General features: G+C 42.8%; 1 protein-coding gene across 4 annotated transcripts; it reads right to left on the reverse strand.

The window, feature by feature from the left end:
* Nucleotides 1–1430: 1430 nt before the first annotated feature.
* Nucleotides 1431–22845, reverse strand: FADS6 (fatty acid desaturase 6). Of its 4 annotated transcripts, none has more exons than XM_060688710.2 (6): nucleotides 21853–22845; nucleotides 13508–13674; nucleotides 7816–7996; nucleotides 5998–6185; nucleotides 2846–3025; nucleotides 1431–1968 (listed from the first exon to the last, which is right to left on the reverse strand). In XM_060688710.2, exons 1-6 carry the CDS (start codon nucleotides 22430–22432, stop codon nucleotides 1819–1821), a joined length of 1446 nt encoding a protein of 481 aa, XP_060544693.2. In that variant the 5' UTR covers nucleotides 22433–22845; the 3' UTR covers nucleotides 1431–1818. The 4 variants fall into 4 exon arrangements, with proteins under 4 accessions (XP_060544693.2, XP_060544694.2, XP_087743292.1 ...); XM_060688711.2 differs by having other exon boundaries at nucleotides 5998–6086; nucleotides 21853–22776; XM_087887166.1 differs by having other exon boundaries at nucleotides 2872–3025; nucleotides 5998–6086; nucleotides 21853–22734.
* Nucleotides 22846–23409: the final 564 nt, after the last annotated feature.

A 23409-nucleotide genomic window follows, 5' to 3' on the forward strand; every position in this document is an offset into this window, starting at 1 on the left:
AATGGGCCCTTAGGTAGAAACAACAGCAAAATATGTAGGTTTCCAGTGCACATTATTATCCAGGTAATTTTCATGTAAATAATAGTTATATGTTGTATTATAAATGTGTGGACATAAACATTTTTACTTTCAGAACAGATAAGAGCTGGTTTTTACTAGCTAAAGAACATGGGGGCCATGCCAGCTCATCAAGTCAGTTAGAGTTTATTTCAAAATATTTTTTCAAGGATATCTACTTTCTGCTTTTCTTTGCCTAATCTGCTTGCTTTTACATTGTTCCTTTTATTAAACCACACTCCCTCCACATAAGTGGATTGGGTAATAATTTGTTCTCTCTTTGCATAGATATCATCACATTTGTCAGCAGGACCTTTTATACAGTCCTTCTTTGCATCATTTGTATTAATAAAAGGTACGTTGGTAATGACAATTCTATTTCCTTCAACTGTTCAGCATCATAGTTTAAATAAGCTTTTTTTTTTTTTTTTGCTTCTTGCAGGAGGAGAAATTTTAGTAAAGTCTCCTTCAGGTCAAGCTCAACTCTTGGCAACTGCAATAATGGATCCATGTGTGGGGAGTGAGGAGTTGGCAACAGTACAGAAGTGACTTACTGCTGCCGTCTTCCAGGGTGGTTTTTGATTTTCCAGTTTGGCCCTCAAATCTGATATTCTATGAAGGTCTACTAAGCACATTCTTGGCCTGACCTTCCTTAGCTTCTCAGAACAGTCAAAGTAGGCTGGGATTGCTACCTGCTGAGGGTGTGCTAAAAAATGAAAATCTATGAAGCATCTGACAGGAGCTATCTCTTTACCATATAAATTCTCATGGAATTAGAGCTACGTGGATATCAGTCCAACAGTCAATGGAATTTTTCCATGTTTCTTCTAACCTCTAGGAAAAGCTTCCTCTAATAAGTTTCTTTCCCAGTGTTCTTTCCAAATGTTCTAGAATTTCAGAAATTCCCATGCTAGCTGGCATTCTGGTAATTGGAATCTGCACATCTAGAAGGCACCAGTTGAGGAAGGCTGCTCTAAAAATGCATATATTGCGAAGACAGCTTGCACTTTCTACAGTGTGGATTTCAGATCGGTTAGCAGCAGTGATCTATGTTTTTTTTTTTTTAATTTGATTTATATGCCGTCCTTCTCTGGAGACTCAGGGCGGCTTACAATGCGCTAAGCAATAGCCTTCATCCTTTTATATATTTATACGAAGTCAGCTTATTGCCCCCACAACTGGGTCTTCAATTTACCTACCTTAGAAAGGATGGAAGGCTGAGTCAACCTTGAGCCTGGCGAGATTCGAACCTGCAGTAATTGCAGGCAGCTGGTCTTAATAACAGGGTGCTTTAGACCACTGTACTACCAAGGCTCTTTGCTGTCATATACCCAAGATGAGGAAAAGAAATTGCTACACAGAACTTTTCAAAGTTTGTACTATGCAAATGTCTTTTAACTTGGAAGTTATTTTAATTTAAGAGGAAGGACATTAAATAGCCCTTAGATTTCCCTCCCTCAAGTTGCAGAATAGTGGAATGGAAATGATCCATTAAATATATCAGTGTGCAAAGATTATTACAGCAGAGAAGAAAATCAAAGATAGTACAATTGAATTAATTGGAACTATTGATTTTCCCCTATGACCCATTACTGGGCAGCTGGATCCAGTATCTAAAGATCATTTTTGCTTGACCAATATGGAAGACATAAATAACATACAGTACTTATTTTCCCCTGATAACTTAGACTTTAAATGCATTGATCTTGAAAAAAGAAACCATGCTGCCTTAAGGCCCTAGCTCTAGCCATAACAGTACCATTACTGAATCCCCACAAGTTCAGTAATAGGAGGTGCATGGACCATCAGTTCTTCATATTTGTCCAGGAATAGCTTCAAGCGGGAAAGGTAAGAATCCTCATTGTATCGTAATTTCTTCTTTTTCAAATACTGAGAAACCACAGGTTTTATCTGAAATATAATGGAAAGATAAGGTTAGTATTACAGTAAACACTAATGTTTATTTTTTATTAGGAAAGGCCCAGAGCCAAATATAAAGAACGTTGCTGCTCACTAAAAATGGCAGGAATCTTGTCAGGTGCAAACAACAAGATCCATACATGTAGCATTCAAGATAACTACTTTATTATGTTCTACCTATAAAACAGGAATTTTCCAATTGGCAGCTTTCTCTTGGGAACAAATAGATAAGGTTCCAAAGAGTCTGGAGGTTGGGTATTGATCAAAGCCTTTTGATGGGTGTGTAGTGACTCCAGGCTAACTCTGCATTTAAGCCCTTCTCCTTGCCAGATTGGGTGCTTCCCAACATATATACAACTGAAATAAGTATTAATTAAACAGTATAGACAGAGTGCTTTAGCAACCTCTGAGATACCTTTCATTTTAGCTCCCTTAAGAGAACTTGAAGAATTCTTGAAGAGAAGCCAACAATTTTGTGATGTAAAGTACCATAAAGTAAAATGAAATTACTGTAGCTGTAAATGATCCATAGAAGGAAGGATTAGAACATCCAATGTGAAATATATTTCTTATCATTCAAAAATGAAACTTATTCTTTAGAAAATATGATTTCAGGTCTATAGGATGTGTAGTTTTTGCCCAGTGCCCCCTTTCAATATCAAAGCATCCTGAACTATGTAAAAACTAATTTCTGATCAAGAACATAACTTTTTTTCCCTGTTGTTGACTGATAGGATTTTGGCCTATATGAAATTTATCAGCTTTTAATCACATACCCTTTTCTTTACAAGTAAACATTCAGCAGGTATTTATTTTGTCCCACCCTACTCTTCCAAATGCCCATTCCATCCGCCATTCAACCTCGCACCTTCAGGCACATGTTATCAGAAAAACCTGGGAAGAGGTGATGCTCCACATGACAACTAATGAGCGAGTGTCCAAAAGTCCAGTCCAGGAGAGGATTTCGAGGCAAATTGAGAACTCCGCAGCTCATCATGTGGATTCGTTTTGGCTTCTTATCAGGTGAAAACATGGGTAGGCCAATATGCTATAAAATAAACCACAAATGTTAATTTATTAGGACATTAGGAGACCAAAACTCTTGGGATAGCAATGCTGTCAGCCAAGAAGGATTTTTTATCTGTGAAATAGCAATAGCACCAACACTTAGACTTATATACTACTACATAGTGTTTTATAGCATACTCTGAGCGGTTTACAAATGTCAGCCTATTGCCCCCAGCAATCTTAACCCCTAACCCTAAACCAGCATTGTTGAAGGACTCCTGGCTGGTGGAGAACAAAACACTGTTCACGCACAGAGAACAGGAGGAATGACAAACTATATATACTGCCTGCCCTAAGACCCACTGTGTTGCAGTGATGACACAACGTCAAACAGGCTGGCCATTTGGGGTTCCTTAAAACCCTCCACCTAGCCAAACGGCAGTTCTGGTGGCCCCTCACGAGGGCAGAGATTGAGAACTATGTAAAAAGTTGTCCAATGTGCACAGCAATGAAGGCATGGCCTGGAAAACCACTAGGCTTCCTGCAGTCCGTGGCTGATCCTGTCAGACCGTGGGAAGAGATCGCCATGGACTTCATAGTAGACCTGCCAGAGAGAAGGGGTACACCGTAATATGGACAGTTATTGACCTGTTCTCAAAACAGGCACATTTCGTGCCACGCACTGGGATACCATTGGCATGGTGGTTAGCCAAACTGTTTATTGCTCACATCTACCATCTCCATGGAGTGCCCTGATGTATCATCTCAGATAGGGGGGTGCAATTCACCGCCAGGTTCTGATGAGACTTTGCACGCCTCATAGGTTCCTCCCAAGGCTTGAGCTCAGCATTCCATCCCAGCACCAATGAGGCCACTGAACAAGCAAATGCCATGATGGAATGCTATCTGAGATGTCATATCAACAGATGGACTGGGCAGGCCTACTTCCCTTCGCAGAAGTAGCATACAATAATGCGGTGCACAGCAGCACCAGGTTCACCCCCTTCCGGATGGTGCATGGGGTGGAGTTTAAGCCCATTCCAGAGTGGACCCAGGGCAGACAAGATACCAGACACCTGGGGAGTGGTAAAAGCGGCATTGCGGAAAGCGGCTGAAACCTATAAGATTCAGGCTGATAAGAAATGAGCAGCCCACAAATCCTTTAAGGTCAGGGACCAGGCATATCTCTCCACGAAATACTTTAGGTTGAGGGTACTGTGCAAAAAGCTGGGGCCTAAGTACCTAGGGTTCTTTCCTATCGTTCAGGTAATAAACCCTGTGACAGTGGAGCCACCTGCCGAACCTTCCTCAAGGCTGCGCCGCTCAGCTGAGAAAGCGGCAGCTTCCGGAGGCTCCCATGACAACTGTGTGCAATCAGCTGGGCCATCCCGACTGCATGGGCATCGGCAACTAGACATACACCGGCCGCCAGCAGATGGTAGCTTACTGAGCGTGGCTGCAGGCTGGCCAGGGAGCGGGGCCCAAGGACTTCAAAATTTTACAAGGACTTTTCTTTTTCCTGCTCATTGTGTTCTGAGGCTCTGGCTTAGTTGTGGGTTGAATTAAAGCAGAGTTTGCCATAGTTGCATGATTGTCCCAACTCTTACTTGTCCCCCTACTGGGTTTTGCCTAGACCGGCTGAGAGGGTCCTCATTTTACCGACCTCAGAAGGATGGAAGGATTCATCCTTGAGTCATCCTTGAGCCGAATGCAGTATTGCTGACTAATTCTTCCTACAGTCGGTCATGATCGAACTCCTGGCTCTGCCCAGAGTTAACCTGCAATACTGCATTCTAACCAGTGTACCAGCACCAGCTCATCTGAATGTTTTGTCCAATTTCTTTGCAATTTGCAATGTTATAGATTCCATTCTGTGGAATATTTGGAGAAAAACTCATACATAAAGCGAGCAGGTATGAACAAGAGATGGAAAACCTATAGCCCTCTACATGTTACTGCTCTCAGCCAGCAGAGCCAGTAGAGACAGATGCTGGGAATTCAGCAACATTTGAAGATCCAAGTTCCCCAAATACAAAATTAGACTCTTTCTAAGAAATACTCAATATTCACCATTTAATTAAAAATAATAATACAATCAAATATCTGGAAGCAAATCTCGCCATGATTATGTAAGGCTATATCCCACCAAGTTTCCGTAGGACAATCAGAAACACTTTCATGTTTTCCCAGTATGTATTTTTAATTTAAAAAAACCTCTTTCAGAATGAATGATGAAATGATTGCCCAATATTATATTGCTTCTAAGAAGCCTACAGCTAGAAACATCCTTATTTTTACGTGAATATGCACAAGATCCTAGCCTCAGTGCAATCACATAGTTAAAAATAGCATACACATTGAAAATAGTTGCTCCAATTATCTTTTCAGAGTCTCTAAAGCCCCCTTTCTCAATCACTTTAGTTTCCCAGTCAATTGTTCAATTCGATTTACTGCGATCGAAGACCAGTAATAATAATTGACAAATAAAATTTAGTACAGAGTTAAAATACATTTGTAAAACGACCTTACTAGCATCCAACATACAAAATATAAAACCCAGGATGTAGCGTATCACATAAACACTGTTTTATATTAAGTATAATATCTAAAATTGCATCAAAGTAAAAATATCTATTAATATTTTAATGTTTTACTTAATGTACTTAATATACTTAATGTTTTATATTAAGTATAGTATCTAAAATTGCAGCAAAGTAAAAATATTAATATCAGCAAACCAGTAATATTTAAAATTTAAATAAATTATGGTTCCCGGGAATGGATTGAGGGATAATGGCCCATCAGAATTTGATGGATCTTCTGCGCTGACGGGCAAAACCTAGCTAAATACACTGTAACAAGGGGAACTTCATCTATAAGCAGCATCTGGACATACGGCATGTCTGGGCAACTCAAAGGGAAAACATGCACACTTTTACAATGCAGGATACTTATGCTAAGAGATGCTCATCTAATAGATTTCTTCATACAACATAGGGTTGATAGCCTTACCTGGAAGATATTGACATGGATGTATGCATGGGCGAGGAGAGCACGGGTGATCAACATACAGCCAAGTGTAGACCAGATAGACTGGAACCCTGAGATATTAAGCAGCAGCCAACAATGGGCATACAGACCAATGAATATACAACACAGAGTACGAATGGCAGTTTTCAGTTCTACTTCTGTGAGTAAACCTATGGAAACGAACAATAAGTCAAGCTACTGTTTACTGGGAAGCTACTTTTCTTCTTGTTACAGTTTTTGTAGAAAAAAGAGGACAAGAAATTGCTCTTGAGACTGAGAAAGGGAAGGGAGTATTCATTGAGACGAACAATCAAGATGGGAAATGTTAGGATATGGTTCATGCCTAACAGGTTGTCCAGGCAATATATAAGCTAACATGATGAATATGTATTTTCACTACAAAGTAAAAACTTTGATAAACCAGTTTATATGTATTTTATTCATTATTGCTCTCAGCACTGTTTCCATGTGCTCTATGCTCTGCTGGTTGCTAACACAACAATATCCTTAACAGGAAAGGACATTACAGACTTGTCAAAGAAATGGATACTTAGCCCATCATGCACACAGCCTTGGAAAAGAAAATTCAGAGATCTTACCTAAAGAAGTCACTACCGGTAGTAAGAAATGGCTAGATGTTTCCTCTCCTCTCTTCTCAATATCTTGCACAGGTAAGCTTTGATTTACAACAGTTCACTTAGTGACTATTCAAAGTTACAACGGCACTTATGACCATTGCAGCCTCCCCATGGTCACGTGATTGTGTACTTAAAAGTCTGAGAAGCGAAATGTCTTTAAAGGAAAAAAATAAGAAAGTCCAGTTGCCTCCAGAAATAAGCACCTTTGGGACAACCATGACATGGATGACTGAGAATCTCTAAAGACTTTTAAGTATACAATTTGGGATGAACACGTTTTGAATGGTGTGGGAGTAGGAATGGATTTCCAGAGAAAAAATTGCAGACTACAGGAACTAGGAGCACTACTCAGGTGACCGTGAGGACACAGATAAACCTCCAAGTGCTTCAACGACCCTCTAAAAGGATACAAATGACCAGCTGTCTGCAAGGAATATAAATCCTTCCATTCCCCACTATTCTTATAGAGCTGAAGAAGCTTCTTGGATGAGAAGCGAAATGTCTTCAAAGGAAAAAACAAGATAATCCAGTTGCCTCCAGAAAAAGTACCTTTGGGACAACCATGACCTGGATGACTGAGACTCTCCACAGATTTTGTCCTTTGAAAGAAGGAGTTAACAATTGTCCTTTAGACTATTTTTTGATGGGTGGAACTCCCAAGAGAAGAAAATAAAGGCTCTCCCTTCTAAGATACACATTGTAGCTTGGGGGGAGGAAATAATTTAATTTTTCAAGGGAAAGGATCAGATGCCACTTTCCCCAGTGCTTATTCTCTGATCAAATTTGAAAGTCTCTTTTTAAAAAAAATCCAGGGACCTGATTGTAATCTTTCAAAATCTACTCTCTTTTTTTAGTATAGATTTTTTTTTTAATTAAACAGGAGCAAAGGGATTTGGGAGAGGCTCTTATCCAATAACACATCATATAATCTGTATTGCAAGCTGCTGGGTGAATAGCTTTATCTCATGGAAGAAGGTTTAGGCTGCTGGTTTATCTTTATTCGTTCTACTTCTCTGATTCTTTCAAAGGCCAAATGCCACATACAGTAAGCTATAATGACAGACAATATTAACGAAGAGAGTTAATTGCATTCAACATTAACACTGTAAAATGAATGAAGAGTATGCTCATTAGTAGGGGGATTCGGAGGACAGTAACATACCAATGGCTACTAAAGGAGTGATGACAGGTACAGCAATAGGTGCAATGAACATATAAACATAACGGTTCAGGAAAGGAACCTTCCATGTACTGGAATCCCCAAGGCCAATGACGTTTGTATAAGCATGGTGCATTTTGACATGGTTGTAGGATCCTCGTTCTGCTGTGAAAGAGGAGCAAATCTAGGACAGAAAGAAATGGTAAATAAAGAACACTGCAATTATCCACATATGTATATGATACGTCTTTTGGTACCCGGCAGATGTGTTAGAATATAGCTCCCATCACCCAAGAAATGGGTGCATTATATGCTCAACAGTCAGAGTTGCATTCCAAAATATGGCAGCTAGAAGGAACCACGTTGAAGAAGAAGTCTACAGCAGATCATACAAATGAAGATCTTTAAAGTTGCCCTCCTAAATTTTGATAACAGCATACAGTAAATCTTTAAATCATTTAATTGGATTTAAACAGTCATTTGATTTAAACAGGTATATGATGGGATAACAGTTTCACTATAGTCACCTTCAGGAGTCCATAATGTACCAGTGGAGACATTTAGTCAGCCTATGTCATTCAATTATACATAAAACATATATACACCACAGAAGTATTCAACTTGTAATTCTCTAGATCAGGGCTGTCAAACTCCCGGCCCACGGGCCAGATGCGTCACGCACTGGCCATGCCCACGCTGGGATTTAGTGAAGGGGGAAAAAGTCCCGATACGTCACATGACACCACCATGATGACGTGAGTTTGACATCCTTGCTCTAGATACTCTGATACAGTTTCCACATACTAATGCCACTGGCCATACTAGTTAGGACTGAAGGGAAGTATAACTAGAAATATAATTTAGAAATCATGAGACGTAATCGTTCCACCTTATTCTGGTTTGGATAGATCTCATCTAGATTTCTGTATCCAGTTCTGGGCACCACACTTTAAAAGCATTCAAAGAAGGTTTAGCGAACGTGCGGATAATGAGAGGACTCAAACATAGCTTAATGAAGAGAGACATTGCTGTGGTTGGGCATGCTTGGTCTTGGGGAAAAACAAATGCACGATAATGCTTTTCAGATATCCACAAGTTTGTCTGATCAAAGTAGGTCAAGGCTTGTTCTCTCTCATTCCAGATTGCAAAACACAGAATAATGGAGTTACACTACAGATTATAATTAAATGTTACTGAAGCAGTAAGAGCAAATAAAAAATGGAACCAATCATGCAGAGAGGTGTTGGCTGCCTTCATTATATGTGCTCAAGTGGGGACTACAGACAGAGCCATCTGTCCAGAATATTTTATTTTGGATTCCTGCATTAAATAGGAGATTGGACTGGAGGGCCAAAAGAGCCCCTCCCAACTCTACAATTCTATGAAATTCAAACATTAAATCACTACCAGAATGCCTACCTTGCTAATAAAATAATCCTTGATTTACAACCACAATTTGGAACCAGCATTTCTGCTGCTAAGCAAGGCGGTTGAGTGAGTCACACTGATTTTACAACCTTTTTCTAACAGTTAACTGATCACTGCAGTTGTTAAGTGAATTGCGTTGTTTAATGAATCATGTTGTTGTTAATCCAGGTTTGCCTGTTGACTTTCCTTGCTGGAAATGTCACAAATGGCGATCCCATGACCCAGTTGTGGTAAATACATGCCAGTCACCAACTACCCAAATTTTGATCATGTGCTTGTGGGGCTGCTGCAATGGTTGTAAGCATGAAGACTGGTTGTAAGTCACTTTTTTTCAAGGCAATTGTAAGTTCAAGTGGTTGCTAAACGAATGGTTGTAAGTCAAGGGCTACCTGTGGTTTGTCAGCCATTTTTGAAACCGAAAACCCACCTCGGTGCAAGAAAAGCAGCAACCGAGAGCCATAGAAACAGATTCAGAAGTGGGGTTTTTTTCAATTGCGGCTCTCTAAGTTGCTCTTTTCTATTGCAGACTTTCATATGTTTCAGTATATATGCATTTAATGCATCCATATTAGTCCACAATAAAATAAATTTGGAAATATAAAATAAGCACTAAAGTATTTATGGTTCTCTGAAGGTCGTTCAGTTGTACTAATTGTGACCAGAAATATCTTCTTCTCTGTTTATGATACAGAATCAAAAGCACTTCACCTATGTCAATAAATGAGCTTCCTAAAATGAATCAGGGGATCAGGTATAAATAGTCTCCATTCACTCCCTTTCAATATATTTATTTCAGGTGCAATGCATTACTGGCTCAATTCAATGAATCTGTGGTTTATTTTTCCCCAAGTAGTGCCGTTATTTGGGGGGGGGGGTCTACGACAACTCGCCACAGCCAACTCGCCACGACCAACTCACAGTGGGACAAGAGTTACACTAATAAGAATAGCAATTGCACAAGTTTGGAAGACAGATCATTTGCCAACTGACCAGCAGATAATACAAAAAATATATGCATGTGCGGAATCAGATCAACTAACACTGAAATTAAAGGATAAGGAAAGCTCAAAGTATTTTAAGGTATGGGACAAGTGGTACGATTGGATTAAGCGAAAAGAAAGTGGGTAAGAATATATGTAGTAAAGCATATAGATAATCTTGATGAGTACCGTATTTTCCGGCGTATAAGACGACTTTTTAACACATGAAAATCTTCTCAAAAGTCGGGGGTCGTCTTATACGCCGGGTGTCGTTCTCCTGTAACCAGGCATACCAACCCGAAAGGCTCTGACGAGCCTTAAATGGCTCTGGCGATCCCAGCTCTGACGATCCCAGCTGAGTTCCCTGCAACTCAGCTGGGATCGCTAGAAACCATGTAAAAGGAAAAAAGTTTTTTCCCTTTTACTCCGACGATCCAAGCTCTGACGATCCCAGCTGAGTTCCCTGCAACTCAGCTGGGATCGCCAGAACCATGGCTCTGACGGTCCCATCTCTGACGGTCGATCCCAGCTCTGACGATCCCAGCTGAGTTCCCTGCAACTCAGCTGGGATCGCCAGAACCATGGCTCTGACGGTCCCATCTCTGACGGTCGATCCCAGCTCTGACGATCCCAGCTGAGTTCCCTGCAACTCAGCTGGGATCGCCAGAAACCATGTAAAAGGAAAAAAGCTTTTTCCCTTTTACTCTGACATCCAAGCTCTGACGATCCCAGCTGAGTTCCCTGCAACTCAGCTGGGATTGCCAGAACCATGGCTCTGACGGTCCCAGCTCTGACGGTCGATCCCATCCCAGCTGAGTTCCCTGCAACTCAGCTGGGATCGCCAGAAACCATGTAAAAGGAAAAAAGTTTTTTCCCTTTTACTCTGACATCCAAGCTCTGACGATCTCAGCTGAGTTCCCTGCAACTTAGCTGGGATGGCCAGAACCATGTAAAATGAAAAAAGTTTTCCCCCTCCAGCTTGCTTACCTCAGCTGCTAGTCGCAACGCTTGCCTTGCTTCGCTTGCCTGAATTTATTCCATCAGCAAGCAACTCCCTGCCTGCAATCAAGCAAGCAGGGAGTTGTGGACTTCAACTCCCAGAATTCCTCAGCCAGCAAAGCAAAGCTGGCTGAGGAATTCTGGGAGTTGAAGTCTACAAGTCTTAAAGTTGCCAAGGTTGGAGACCCCTGTTCTATTGGGTAAGTTTTAAATTTAGCTTTCATATAAAAATAAAAATAAAATAAAATAAAATAATATTTGTGCAGCTTTCTGAGATTTAGTGTGTTTCTGTAGTGTTTCACTCTAACTACACAAACACACAAAATCTCACAAAGCTGTATGTGGAATTTTGTGTGTGTAAAGTATGAAAGTTGGTTTTTTGGACTTTTTGTGGCTGTGTGAGGTTCCTGCTTGTTGCAGGGGCCATTTTGGGTCTAGCACAGCTGCTTTTACATTGTAGGTGAGCCAGTTGATGTTTTTTAATTTTTATTTGGTGTGCATTGGAAGAGGGGTAGTCTTATATGGCGAGTATAGCCCAAACCCTATATTTTAACAGGAAAAGTTGGGGGTCGTCTTATACGCCCAGTCGTCTTATACACCGGAAAATACGGTACTAAATTTTACCTTTCTTTAATAGTGAATTTTAAACTAAGAACTGATAATTGAGAGTGTATTTCAATGCTTATTTCATATAAATACCAACAATGACTTCACCGTCAGGAGAATGAATATGGGACTAGGTTATGAAATATATAATGTGTAGAGAAGAGGAATATATATAGATATGTGAAAGAATAGAAATGAAATGTCAAATATATGATATGATCTATGTATATGAATATCTTATTATGGTTTTAATTGTTTTTATAATTGTTTGATAATTTAATAAAGTTTGTTTTAAAACTGAAAAAAAAAGAGTTACACTAATATGGAAAAAATAGTGCAATAGAATCTTTAAAGAAAGGATGCTAAAGGAGGGACAAAATGAAAGGTGAATGATGAAAATTAATATTTAACTATTTTAACTAATTAAATTGAATTGTCCCAGAGCAAGTTGTCCTGTGGCGAGTTAGCCAAGGCCGGTTGGCTGGGGCAAGTTGTCCCATTCCGTTCTTGGGGCATGTATGCTGGCTATTTCCCACTCATTCTTTTCAGACGAAGAATAAAAGTGTAATTATAATCTACATGAAACATTATTCTGGACTTTCTTAGAATGCTGCTGAGAAGGAAATAGATTATTGATTGTTGACTGGAGATATTGATTAAGTTCAAGCTGTTCCAACCATCTGCCCTTCGGTGGTACAGAAATTCCTCTAATCAGAATAATGCCACTTTTAGTTCCATTTTACTGTGATGTGCAATACAGCTTAATTGCAAATAACATTAAAAGCCATTAAATATTCCCAATTCTACTAACTTGCAAAAACACAACAGAACTATCTTTTGCCAATTGTGGCACTAATGTTATTACTTTCTATGACCTAACAAGAGGAAGGAGGAAAGGATTTTCAAATATATTAATGCAATTATCTATCAAGATTCAATAAAGAGGGAACGAAAACTTTATTAGACCTAAAATAAGACTTCTGATTACTGACATAGCATGATTAACATATTTAATTAATTAATTAATGTGGAAAGAACTCCTTCATTCGTAAGACATTATGTCCAAATAACAACTGTGTATTTATGGAGTATCAACATCAGGTGCCACCTATTAATATGCTTCACAATATAAATAACATGTCTTTTTAAAAGACCCAGATTGCAGATTTAATCTACTTGGCAATTGCTATCATCTCTTTGATTTTAAGTAGCCACAATTAATTTAATCGCTGGTATTATTAATTCATCGTTACTGCATTCACACAAGCAATGAATCAATGTAGCATTAAGCTAGTTGTTCTCTCCCACAGTACCAAAGAAAAAAATAAATCTGGAAAGCATTGTACTTTGAGTTGTATGGATCTGGCAATATCCCCAAGGATTTCCAAATAATTTTGCAGTGAAACATTGATAGTAGGCTGTATTGAAACTTGAAAATCAGAACGGGCATGTTTCAGAATGACCATGTTCACTTTCTTATTAACTATGATCATTAACTCTCATAAATTGTATAATTTTAGCAGTGTATACAGCAAATGAAATAAATGCATATGATGGTTTGGTTTAGCTAATGTAATTTCTGCAGGTTGTGTCAATTTTTCATTTTGGACGAATTTCACATACCCACAGAAGTTTTGTCATACTTTCTATCTCTCAGAGAATGGGATTAGCTAAGAACAAACCTCAATGAAGAATATGCTCCATAATTTCCCCCATGATTTGGATTCCACCAGAGCATTGTGGCTAGCCAAGTGGCTTGCCTTCACAGCGAGGGTATGATGGGCTACACCCAGGACAGCAATGCCCACCAGGAACACAAAAGGATTACTGGAACGTAGAAGCAGGAATCCTGGAAATGGAAAAGAAGCACTTAGAATCTTTCCAGATATAAGCAAAGGCAACAATGCAGTCCAGATTCATGTCATTTATCATCTTCCACAACAATCTTTACAAATATAATTTGATAACTAGGTTTAGTTCACAGCTACAGGAGAGAGGCAGAACATTTTCTTGGCACATGAGAACATAAGTAGTGTCCTGCTGGATGAGATCTCTGGCTATCTCATCCAGAGGTCTGTTCTCAGAGTGGCCAACCAAGCAAGGAAGCCCATTTTTCCCCCAATAGAAGCCTTCAGAGACAGCCGCACTGCCATCAAGGGTGATCTCCATGACTTCCATGAATTGGTCCAACCCTTTTTTGAAGCTAGCCAAACTGGTAGCCAGCACCACATCTTGTTAGTAATGAATTCCAAGGTTTGACTGTGTATTTGTGTACACCAAAGAGCCATGGTGGTGCAGTGGTTAGAATGCAGTATTGCAGACTGACTCTGCCGACTGCCAGCAGTTCAATCCTGATCAGCTCAAGGTTGACTCAGCCTCCTATACTTCTAAGGTCGGTAAAATGAGGACCCAGATTGTTGAGGGCAATATGTTGACTCTATAAACTGCTTAGAGAGGGCTGTAAAGCACTATGGAGTGGTATATAAATCTAAATGCTATTGCTATTTTTTCCTTTTTTCTGCTCTGATTCTTCCGGGATTCAATTTCATTGGGTAGCCTCTGATTTTAGTATTTTGGGAATGGGAAAATAGCTTTCTTCATCCACATTATCCATACCATGCATAATTTTGAATATCTCAGTCATGTCACCTCTCATTCGTCTTCCTTCTAGACTAGGGAAGCTATTCCAGCCCCTTCATCATCTCAGTTGCCTTCCTCTGAACTTTCCCTAATTCTACTATATTCTTTTGAGGTTCATCAAAAGGAATATTCTAGATCAGGGGTGTCAAACTGGATTTCTTTGAGGGCTAGATCAGCTTTGTAGCTCTCTGCCGCAGGCCGATGGAGAGTGGGGGGCGGAGAGATGGGACAGAAACCTCCTGCAGCACCTGTTGGCCAAAACAGGGCGTGGGGCAGCCACATGTGGCCTCCCCGCCCCCATTTTTGGCCTGGATGGCCTCCTGCAGCACTTTGCTGGCCAAAACGGGGCTCAGGGGAGGCTACACGCGGCCCCTCATGCCTTGTTTTCAGCCTCCATGGCCGCCTGCAGCACGCTACCAACTGAAAATGGGCCCCATGGATGCCCCGCAAGGCCCATTTTTGGCCTCCCCGCCTTCAGCAGCACTCTGCTGGCCAAAAACAGACCCTGTGAGGCCTCCGCACGGAAACCCGTTTTTGGTCAGCAGAGTGCTGTTGGAGGCTGGAGAAGCCAAAAATGGTCACGCAGGGGCTTTGCGATGCCTCAACACAGCCCATTTTGGCCAGCAGAGGCACCATTGGCTGGTCCTTTGATATTTCCAGGCCAGCCTTGCAGGCCAGATTTAAGCACGCCACAGGCCAGATTCAGCCCGCAGGCCTTGAGTTTGACACCCCTGTTCTAGATATGGGCATTACAATATTGACAACTCATTTCTTATTATCCCTATGATGCTGTTGTCCTTTTTTTATAGCGTATGTTGACCCTGTGTCAACATTTTCATTGAAGTGTTTATCATTACTCTAATATCTCTTTCTTTATCAATCACTGCTAGTTCTGAACCCATATGTTTGTAGGAATAGTTAGATTTTTGGGGGCCAATGTACATCACTTTACACTTGGTCACGCAGAATAACACCTGACATTTTGATGCCCATTGGTGCAGTGATCCTTTTGGAACTGTTTATAATTCTTCATTGTTTTTACCATTCTGAACAATTTGGTGTCAAGCTGTGTTGGCTAGTCCACTAGTCATCTCAGATCATTTACAAATAAGTTAAAAAGCTCCTAGAACAGAGCATTGGAGTCCCCACTAGTGACATCTCTTCATTGTGAAAAATGTCCATTTACTCTTATTGTTTTCTATTCTTTAGTCAGTTGTCTAGAGATAGATAGCCATGAGATAGGAGACTGGCTTGCTATTTACAGTTCAACAAAGCTTAATGCTTTAATGATTGCCTAATTGTGTGTTTTACAGAGATTCCTATTTTTGGAAGATCCAGCAGGGTATTTCAGTTGAAGTCCCAGAACTCTTGAAGCAAGGGTAGATTTGCCGGGAATTGCAGTCCCAACCGATTTGAAACACAAATCATATTTGAAAGGCAGGGCAGAAGTAAGATAATCTCTAATTTAATATCCCTTTTCCGTTTGTAATTATCTCTGCTAAACAATCTCTATAATATATAACCAAAGACCCAATTTTGCCCATTTTAGTGAGCACTATGATAAATAAATAAATAAATAAATAATTTTATTTCTATACCGCCCTTCTCCCGAAGGACTCAGGGCGGTGTACAGCCAATTTAAAAACACAAGACACAACAATAATTAAAAATTAAAATAATTACATAGATTTGGCCGATTTAAAACCCCAAACATTTAAAATACCCCAATTAAAATTATTAAGTTGATAGCCCGGCCTGGCGGAACAACAGGGTCTTCAGTGCGCAACGAAACACTCGGAGGTCGGAGATCTTGCGTATTTCCGGGGGCAGTTCATTCCACAGGGCTGGGGCTCCCACAGAAAAGGCCCTCCCCCTGGGTGTCGCCAGCCGACATAACTTGGCTGATGGCACCCTGAGGAGACCCTCTCTGTGGGACCGGACTGGTCGGAGGGAGGCTATTGGTGGCAGAAGACGGTCTCGAAGGTACCCGGGTCCTATGCCATGGAGCGCTTTAAAGGTGGTAACCAACACCTTGAATCGCACCCGGAAGACCACTGGGAGCCAGTGCAGCTCGCGCAGGAGGGGTGTCACGCGGGCGCAACGAGTTGCGCCCATAACCACCCGCGCGGCCGCATTCTGGACCAGTTGGAGCCTCCGAGTGCTCTTCAAGGGGAGCCCCATGTAGAGAGCATTACAATAGTCCAGCCGGGAGGTGACAAGGGCATGAGTGACCGTGCGCAAGGCGTCCCGGTCCAAAAAGGGCTGCAACTGGCGGATCAGGCGAACCTGATAAAAGGCCCCCCTGGCCACGGCCGTCATATGCTCTTCTAAAGACAGCCGTGCGTCCAGGAGGACACCCAGATTGCGAGCCCTCTCTGTGGGGGGCAAAGATTCACCCCCAATAGTCAGCGATGGCACCTGCTGACTATATCGGGACGCCGGCAGCCACAGCCACTCGGTCTTGGACGGGTTGAGTCTGAGCCTGTTCCTCCCCATCCAGACCCGCACGGCCTCCAGGCAGCGAGACATCACATCAAGGGCATCGTTGGGGTGGTCTGGGGTGGAGATGTACAGCTGAGTATCATCAGCGTACAGATGACACTTCACCCCAAAACCACGGATGATCTCACCCAGTGGCTTCACATAAATGTTGAACAGAAGGGGCGAGAGGACCGACCCTTGTGGCACTCCCCATGCGAGATGCCTCGAGGTCGACCTCTGTCCCCCTGCCAACACGAACTGCGAGCGGTCGGAGAGGAAGGAGGAGAACCACCGCAGAACGGTGCCCCCTATTCCTAACCCTCTTAACCGCCGCAGCATGATACCATGGTCGATGGTATCAAAAGCCGCTGAGAGATCTAATAGGACTAGGACAGAGGAGCAACCCCTGTCCCAAGCCCTCCAGAGATCATCCACCAACGCGACCAATGCCGTTTCTGTGCTGTGCCCCTGCCTGAAGCCCGACTGGCACGGGTCTAGATAGATAGCTTCATCCAGGTGCCCGGGCAGTTGTCGTGCCACCACACTCTCAACAACCTTCGCCACAAAACGAAGGTTGGAGACCGGACGGTAGTTAGCTAATTCAGCCGGGTCCAGGGAAGGCTTCTTGAGGAGGGGCCTCACCACCGCCTCTTTCAAGGCGGCGGGAAAGGCACCCTCACTCAGAGAAGCAGTTATAATCCCCTGGAGCCAGCCTCGTGTAACCTCCCGGGAGGCCAGTACCAACCAGGAGGGACACGGGTCCAATAAACATGTGGCGGCACTAATCCTACCCAGAACCCTGTCCACATCCTCGGGAGCCACAGGATCAAACTCCTCCCAGATAATATTCTCAAGGCCTGCCCCTGTCTCCTCCCCTGGACTCATCCAATCGGATACAAATGATGTATTTATTTTGGCTGAACCATCAATTTAAAGAACATTCAGTATGACTCTCTCTGTCTGTGCAAGACCATTCCTTGAGATAAGGTGGCATTGTCACATTCTAGGATGAAAGCAGATAATATGACATGACAGTGATGATTTCATATTTCAGCCTCTTACAGATCTGCTATCACATCTGGTTCTAGTCTGATATTTGAAAGCATTATCCTGACACCTTAAATACAAAAATAGTGTATATCTGCAGGACATGACTTGCATCCAGTACGATTATCCCAATGTTATTGGAATAATCCATTAACGATATAAGCAGGCACCTTGTCCTATTAATAGTCTCAATGGATATTTGTCCAGCCTAGAAATAATTGAAGGACCAGAGTTCATCTTACAGCAAGCATAATGTTGCTATATTTATAGTTGCAAAGCATTTTATTAAACAGACACACTTTTCCCTAGTTGTCAATCTCTTCATCATATATTGAATGAATCATATAAGATACACTTTTTATCTCAAAAGACAGGAGAATCTGGCATGCATATTGTATACCTGCCCTGCCCTTTCTTCAAGGGATTTATTGCATTATCCTATGGTACTTTGTCTTTGAAATAAACATGCCACATAAATAAGGGAGGTCAAAAGATTGTGGTAACCCAAGGTCTCCAATGGAGATACATGAAAGGATAGCATGAATCAGAACTGGGGCCCTCCGACTAAATCTGAGTAATTTGCCCCAGAAAATAAAGAAAAATAATTTGTTTCCAGAGGCTGTCCCAAAAGAATAGTTCTAATTTCATTGATATAATTGTTTGGGGTTCTGTACTTCACCTTCCCTAGCCTCATATCTTCCATATGAATTGGGCCACGGTGCATATCATTCCTATCAGCATGGCATTTGGCTATGTTGGCTATGGCCAAAAGTTGCTACAAACCAATATATCTGCCTGATGCCAGATTGGAGAAGGCTGTCATATATTATACACAATATTCAGGTGGATTGTTATTGGGTAATGCATCGAGATACCTTGCTCCCTTCAAATGCATTTTAGGTATTCTGTTTTCATGACTACTTCAGAAAAGAAAAGCATTTCAAATCTGCCCTTACGAAGGTTCACTGAGGAAACTATGCCTTCGAGCTTTTCCTCCCTGCATTCCTGTTGCAGACCTTTCTGATATAAAGAGAAAGAGAACATTTTAGAGTTTCACTAATTCTAGGACTGTACAGCAAAATGCTCTGAAGTATTCAGCGATTAAACATCCCTGACTTATTCTCTTAGATCAACTGTACTACTCCCACAGTAAAAAGATACTTAGGGCTTATCCACCCTGCTTGCTCCGGGGTGAGGACTGCCCTGTACTACTCCCACAGCACAAAGATACTTAAGGCTTATCCACCCTGCTTGCTCTGGGGTGAGGACTGCCTATGTGCAATTTCTCAACTGGAATGGATTGCATTGTCCTCCCCCATGAAGCCTGCATCCATTCATTTCTTGCTCCTCTGTGAAAACAGTATTTTCATACTTCGGTTGGCAGAAGCAGAGCCAAGCGGTCAGCAAATAATTCTAAGCAAAGTTCAGAGAAAGGCACCTACCCTGTTCTTATTGGCCATTCTCCCTTCCTCGCCCTGGCCACCAGTTTTCAGAGTCATTTACCTTTTGGCAGTGAGATAGTCAAGGTTTTCTGCTGAGCCAAACACCCATGTTTCCCACTTCTCTTCCTACTGACGGGATGCAGGAAAGAAGGAGGAGACTTTGAGAGGCATTAAAATGATCTGATTCTCCTCCCTCCACAGAAGTTTCCTGCAGGGTGCTCTCCTGCAGTACAACTGCCTGCCACCTCAGTATAGCTAGCACTAAAGCAGAAGTTTTTAGTACATCAGTCCAGAGTGAACCAGCAGAGTTTTGGATATAGGGCATGTATCAAAAAGGAACCAATGACATGTTTCAAGAACAGCTCTTGAAACTGGGGGATATCTAGTCCCAACCCCACAACTTTGATACATCCACACTGAAGTTGTGAGGGCCACGACTGATGTGTCACTGGTCCACTTGCACCACAGATTCATGTTAAGTTGATACATGTCCAGTAGCCACAAAATGTTTGATAGCTGTACAAAACACTGCTTCCCCATAGGGCTAAAAAAGTTCTGTGTTGACTTCTTCACAGGTTCTAATAGTCCTTCTCACATGACTGCCAGATCTTCTAGTAGATCTTCAAGGAAACCATGAGCTATTTCATTATGGAACCGCAGTGAAATGTCCCACAGTTTCTTCATAGAGTTGTGGCCCTAACTTCATAGAAAAAGTCAGAGGAGGGAGCCCAACACCTCTCACCAGGGAGCCCAACACCTGTTAGAAGCCTCAGAGTGAAATTTTCCAAATTAAAGCAGTCCCTGGAGCTCTTCTGCCAGCACCCCTGGGTAGCTTTACCATGGCACTTTCATCCTACTTTCTTCCCTGTAAGAGGAAACTAAAAAATATTTGCTGTTTCCCTTTTCCCCACCAGGCAGCAAGAGAAGAGGGAGAGAGAAATGGAGAAAAGCTTATTTGTTTTTAGTTCTCCAGTTCCAGGAAATGATCCCAGCAGACCCATCTACAGCCAGTTACTGGTGTTTATTTATTTATTTATTTATTTATTTGTTTCAATTTCTATACCGCCCTTCTCCAAATAGGACTCAGGGCGATGAACAGCCAAAGTAAAAAACAAGACATACAAAATTTAAAAACTATTTAAAATAATTAAATGTTCCCCAGCCCTCCCTACTTCTGGTGTGGATAAAACACCTGGCCTCTTCCATTGCCAAGAAAAAGTAGGGGTTGGAAATGCAGTCAGAACTTCCTCAAACTGGCATTATTTTCTGCTGTCTCACACTAGAAAGCAGCACCTTAGTGTTTTTCATGCAGAACAACTCTAAAACCACCAGGGTGGGCTCATAGTTAAGATATTGAAGCCAAGTTCAAATTCTACTCAACTGTAGAGCTTACTGGGGCACTCTCTATCCAGCTTATTATTCTCAACCCAGTCTGTTTCACAAGGTTGCAGGATATATGTACAATAAGCCAAGGTAATGCAGTTTTATACCACCGTAGAAAAGTTCATCCGCTATGATTATCCTTGCTTAATATATTTTACCACATATACCACATATTCATGGCAAGCTCTTTAAGAATCCGTTTTGTTCCATTGTCAATTATAACAACACTGGAGCAGTGTTTTACGCTCATTTTTATAGGCCTTTTTTCTGTTGCACATCAGATAATCGTAAGTCATGTTGCTACATGAAAATTGTTGTCAGCATGCCAAAAAAAGTGGGGGCACTACAGGCTGTTGTAGTTGGGATCACACAAAATTTCCATTTCATCTAGCCCATCTCTTGGTGAGCAGTCAGAAATGCCAAAGAAACTTTTAAGTAGGACAAGATTTCACTGCTAGATGCTAATCAGTCATCAGAAATTACACACTGTACTTTCCTAGTTTGTTCCAAAAGCAACAAAGGTTGTTGTCAGAATTTAAGACTAACACTTTCTCCCACCCCCCCCTTGCGTACACATGCATGAAACACAGTTCCTTTCTGTACCAGCTTCTGCAATACAGTAAGGAAGGTGTTACTCTTTAAGGTGTTGCCACGGTGTTGCCACGAGGTATGTTATTTTTCCTCAGTGGCTTCCCCTGTTACATCATCTACGACACAGAAACCAACCGGATCAGCAACTAGGTCTTTTGCCTACACCAGTGGATGAAGTTAACACCCCTCCCTGCCTTAGGGACTGTTGCAAGGCAGTCCGCCTTAAACATGCCTCTGTGTGTGTGTGTGTGTGATAAACCAGCAATGTTTGATGCTCACCTTCTCTAGGAAAAGGGACAGCCTCCCACTGCTTCCTAGTAGGACCCACTTTGTGGCAGGCAGAGTGGATTTCCAGATGGGCAGAACAGAAACCCAGGTGGAATGATAGGGCTATTCCTCCCACCTACCCACCCACCCAACACGGGTGGGAACCCCTTCCTTACCTAGAGGTAGGCTAAGGAGGTTAAGAGCAATAATGGTGTCATCCACCCCGTGCCTCTCCCACCAGCTGCTGGTCTTCACCACCTTGTGTACCATCTCGGAGAGCTCCCCCATCAGGGCTTCTTCGGAGCCCCTGGGCTCTCCAGTGGGTTGCAGATCTTCCACCGCTCTTCTCTTCAACATGACCACCTCTTGCCCCGGGGCAGAGAGCCTGACATCTTCCTCTGGGGCCGAGCCAGCTCGGGTGGGCCTGGCGCCTTGTTCTGCCGAGCCTTCCTCTTCTTCTTCCTCCTCCTCCTCTTCCTTCCGTCCAGCTGCTTTGCTGCAGCCGTTGGGCCGTTGTCGCCGGACGGCGGCGTCGTTCGAGGAATCCCCTCGCCCTTGGCTCCCACCTTCCTCGGGCATTCTCTCCTCCGCCGGGCGGCTTGCAGGAGGAGAGCCGCCTTCTCCGAGCGGCGCGATGCCCGCGGCACCTGCTCCCTCCCCGGCCCGCTTGGCTTTCCCTCGCTCCACCTCGCCCGGGTCCGGCTTCTTCGGCAGCGCCTCCTCCTCCTCCTCCTCCTCCTCCCAGCGGGGCTCCATCTCCCACAGTCAGGACGCCGCTGCCCGTCCGCAGAATGCGAGGGCTGTCCCGGGAAAGGGCAGCGGCAGAGGAGAAAAGGTGGGGGTGGCCCTTTTTTTTTTTTGGCAGCGGCTCCGCCACGGCGTGCAGTCAGACTCGCTCGCCAGGCTGTCAGCTCCGAGTGCTTAGCCAGCAGACAGTTTATTATTAAGCCCGAAGGAGCTGCTCCGGATCCCAGGCTAGAGGTTGGGAGCGAGCCCTGCTCCGCCCGCTGCCTCCGCTTGCCTTTCAACTCGAACGCTGCTTTATCTTTATCTGGAACGGCGCATTCTGATCGGAGCGATTCTGGCTGCAGCCCAGGGACCTCCGCGAGGTACAAAGCAAGACGTCCAGGAGGTCCAGGAGGTGGTTCTTAAAGGGCCACCAGGGCTCTAGAGCGGTGACCTACCGCTCCTTGCCCTTCGCCCTGACTGCTCCTGGCCCCCTATTTTGAAGACGTTCTGAATTACTTTTCTATACAGGTAGTCCCCGACTTACAACCGTTTCGTCGAGTGACCGCTCAAAGTTACACCGGCACTGAACAAAAGTGACAGATGCCCATTTTTCATACTTTTTTTTTTTTTTTTAATTTGATTTATATGCCGCCCTTCTCCGGAGACTCAGGGCGGCTTACAATGCGTTAAGCAATAGCCTTCATCCTTTTGTATATTTTATGCAAAGTCAGCTTATTGCCCCCACAATCTGGGTCTTCAATTTACCTACCTTAGAAAGGATGGAAGGCTGAGTCAACCTTGAGCCTTGGAGAGATTCGAACCAGCAGTAATTGCAGGCAGCTGTGTTAATAACAGGGTGCACTAAACCACTGTACTATCAAGGCTCTTTTACTTAACAATCCTTGCAGCATTCCCCCCCCTCCCCCCGTGATCACATGATCAAAATTTGGGCAAATGGGTGGCCGTGTCCTGGGGTCATGCGATCAGTTTTTTGCAAACTTCTG

The sequence above is a fragment of the Pantherophis guttatus genome, chromosome 2 (genome assembly GCF_059756535.1).
Source record: "Pantherophis guttatus breed Tessera chromosome 2, ASM5975653v1, whole genome shotgun sequence".
Lineage (NCBI taxonomy): Eukaryota > Metazoa > Chordata > Lepidosauria > Squamata > Colubridae > Pantherophis > Pantherophis guttatus.

Excerpts from the sequence above, each read along its gene's own strand:
- FADS6 (XM_060688710.2), bottom strand. The coding sequence starts at position 22,432 with ATGGAGCCCCGCTGGGAGGAGGAGGAGGAGGAGGAGGAGGCGCTGCCG. Across the intron at positions 7,997-13,507 it reads GGAGCATATTCTTCATTGAG|ATTTGCTCCTCTTTCACAGC; the intron begins GTTTGTTCTTAG and ends TTTCTGTCCTAG. Across the intron at positions 3,026-5,997 it reads TCCATGTCAATATCTTCCAG|CATATTGGCCTACCCATGTT; the intron begins GTAAGGCTATCA and ends TTTATTTTATAG.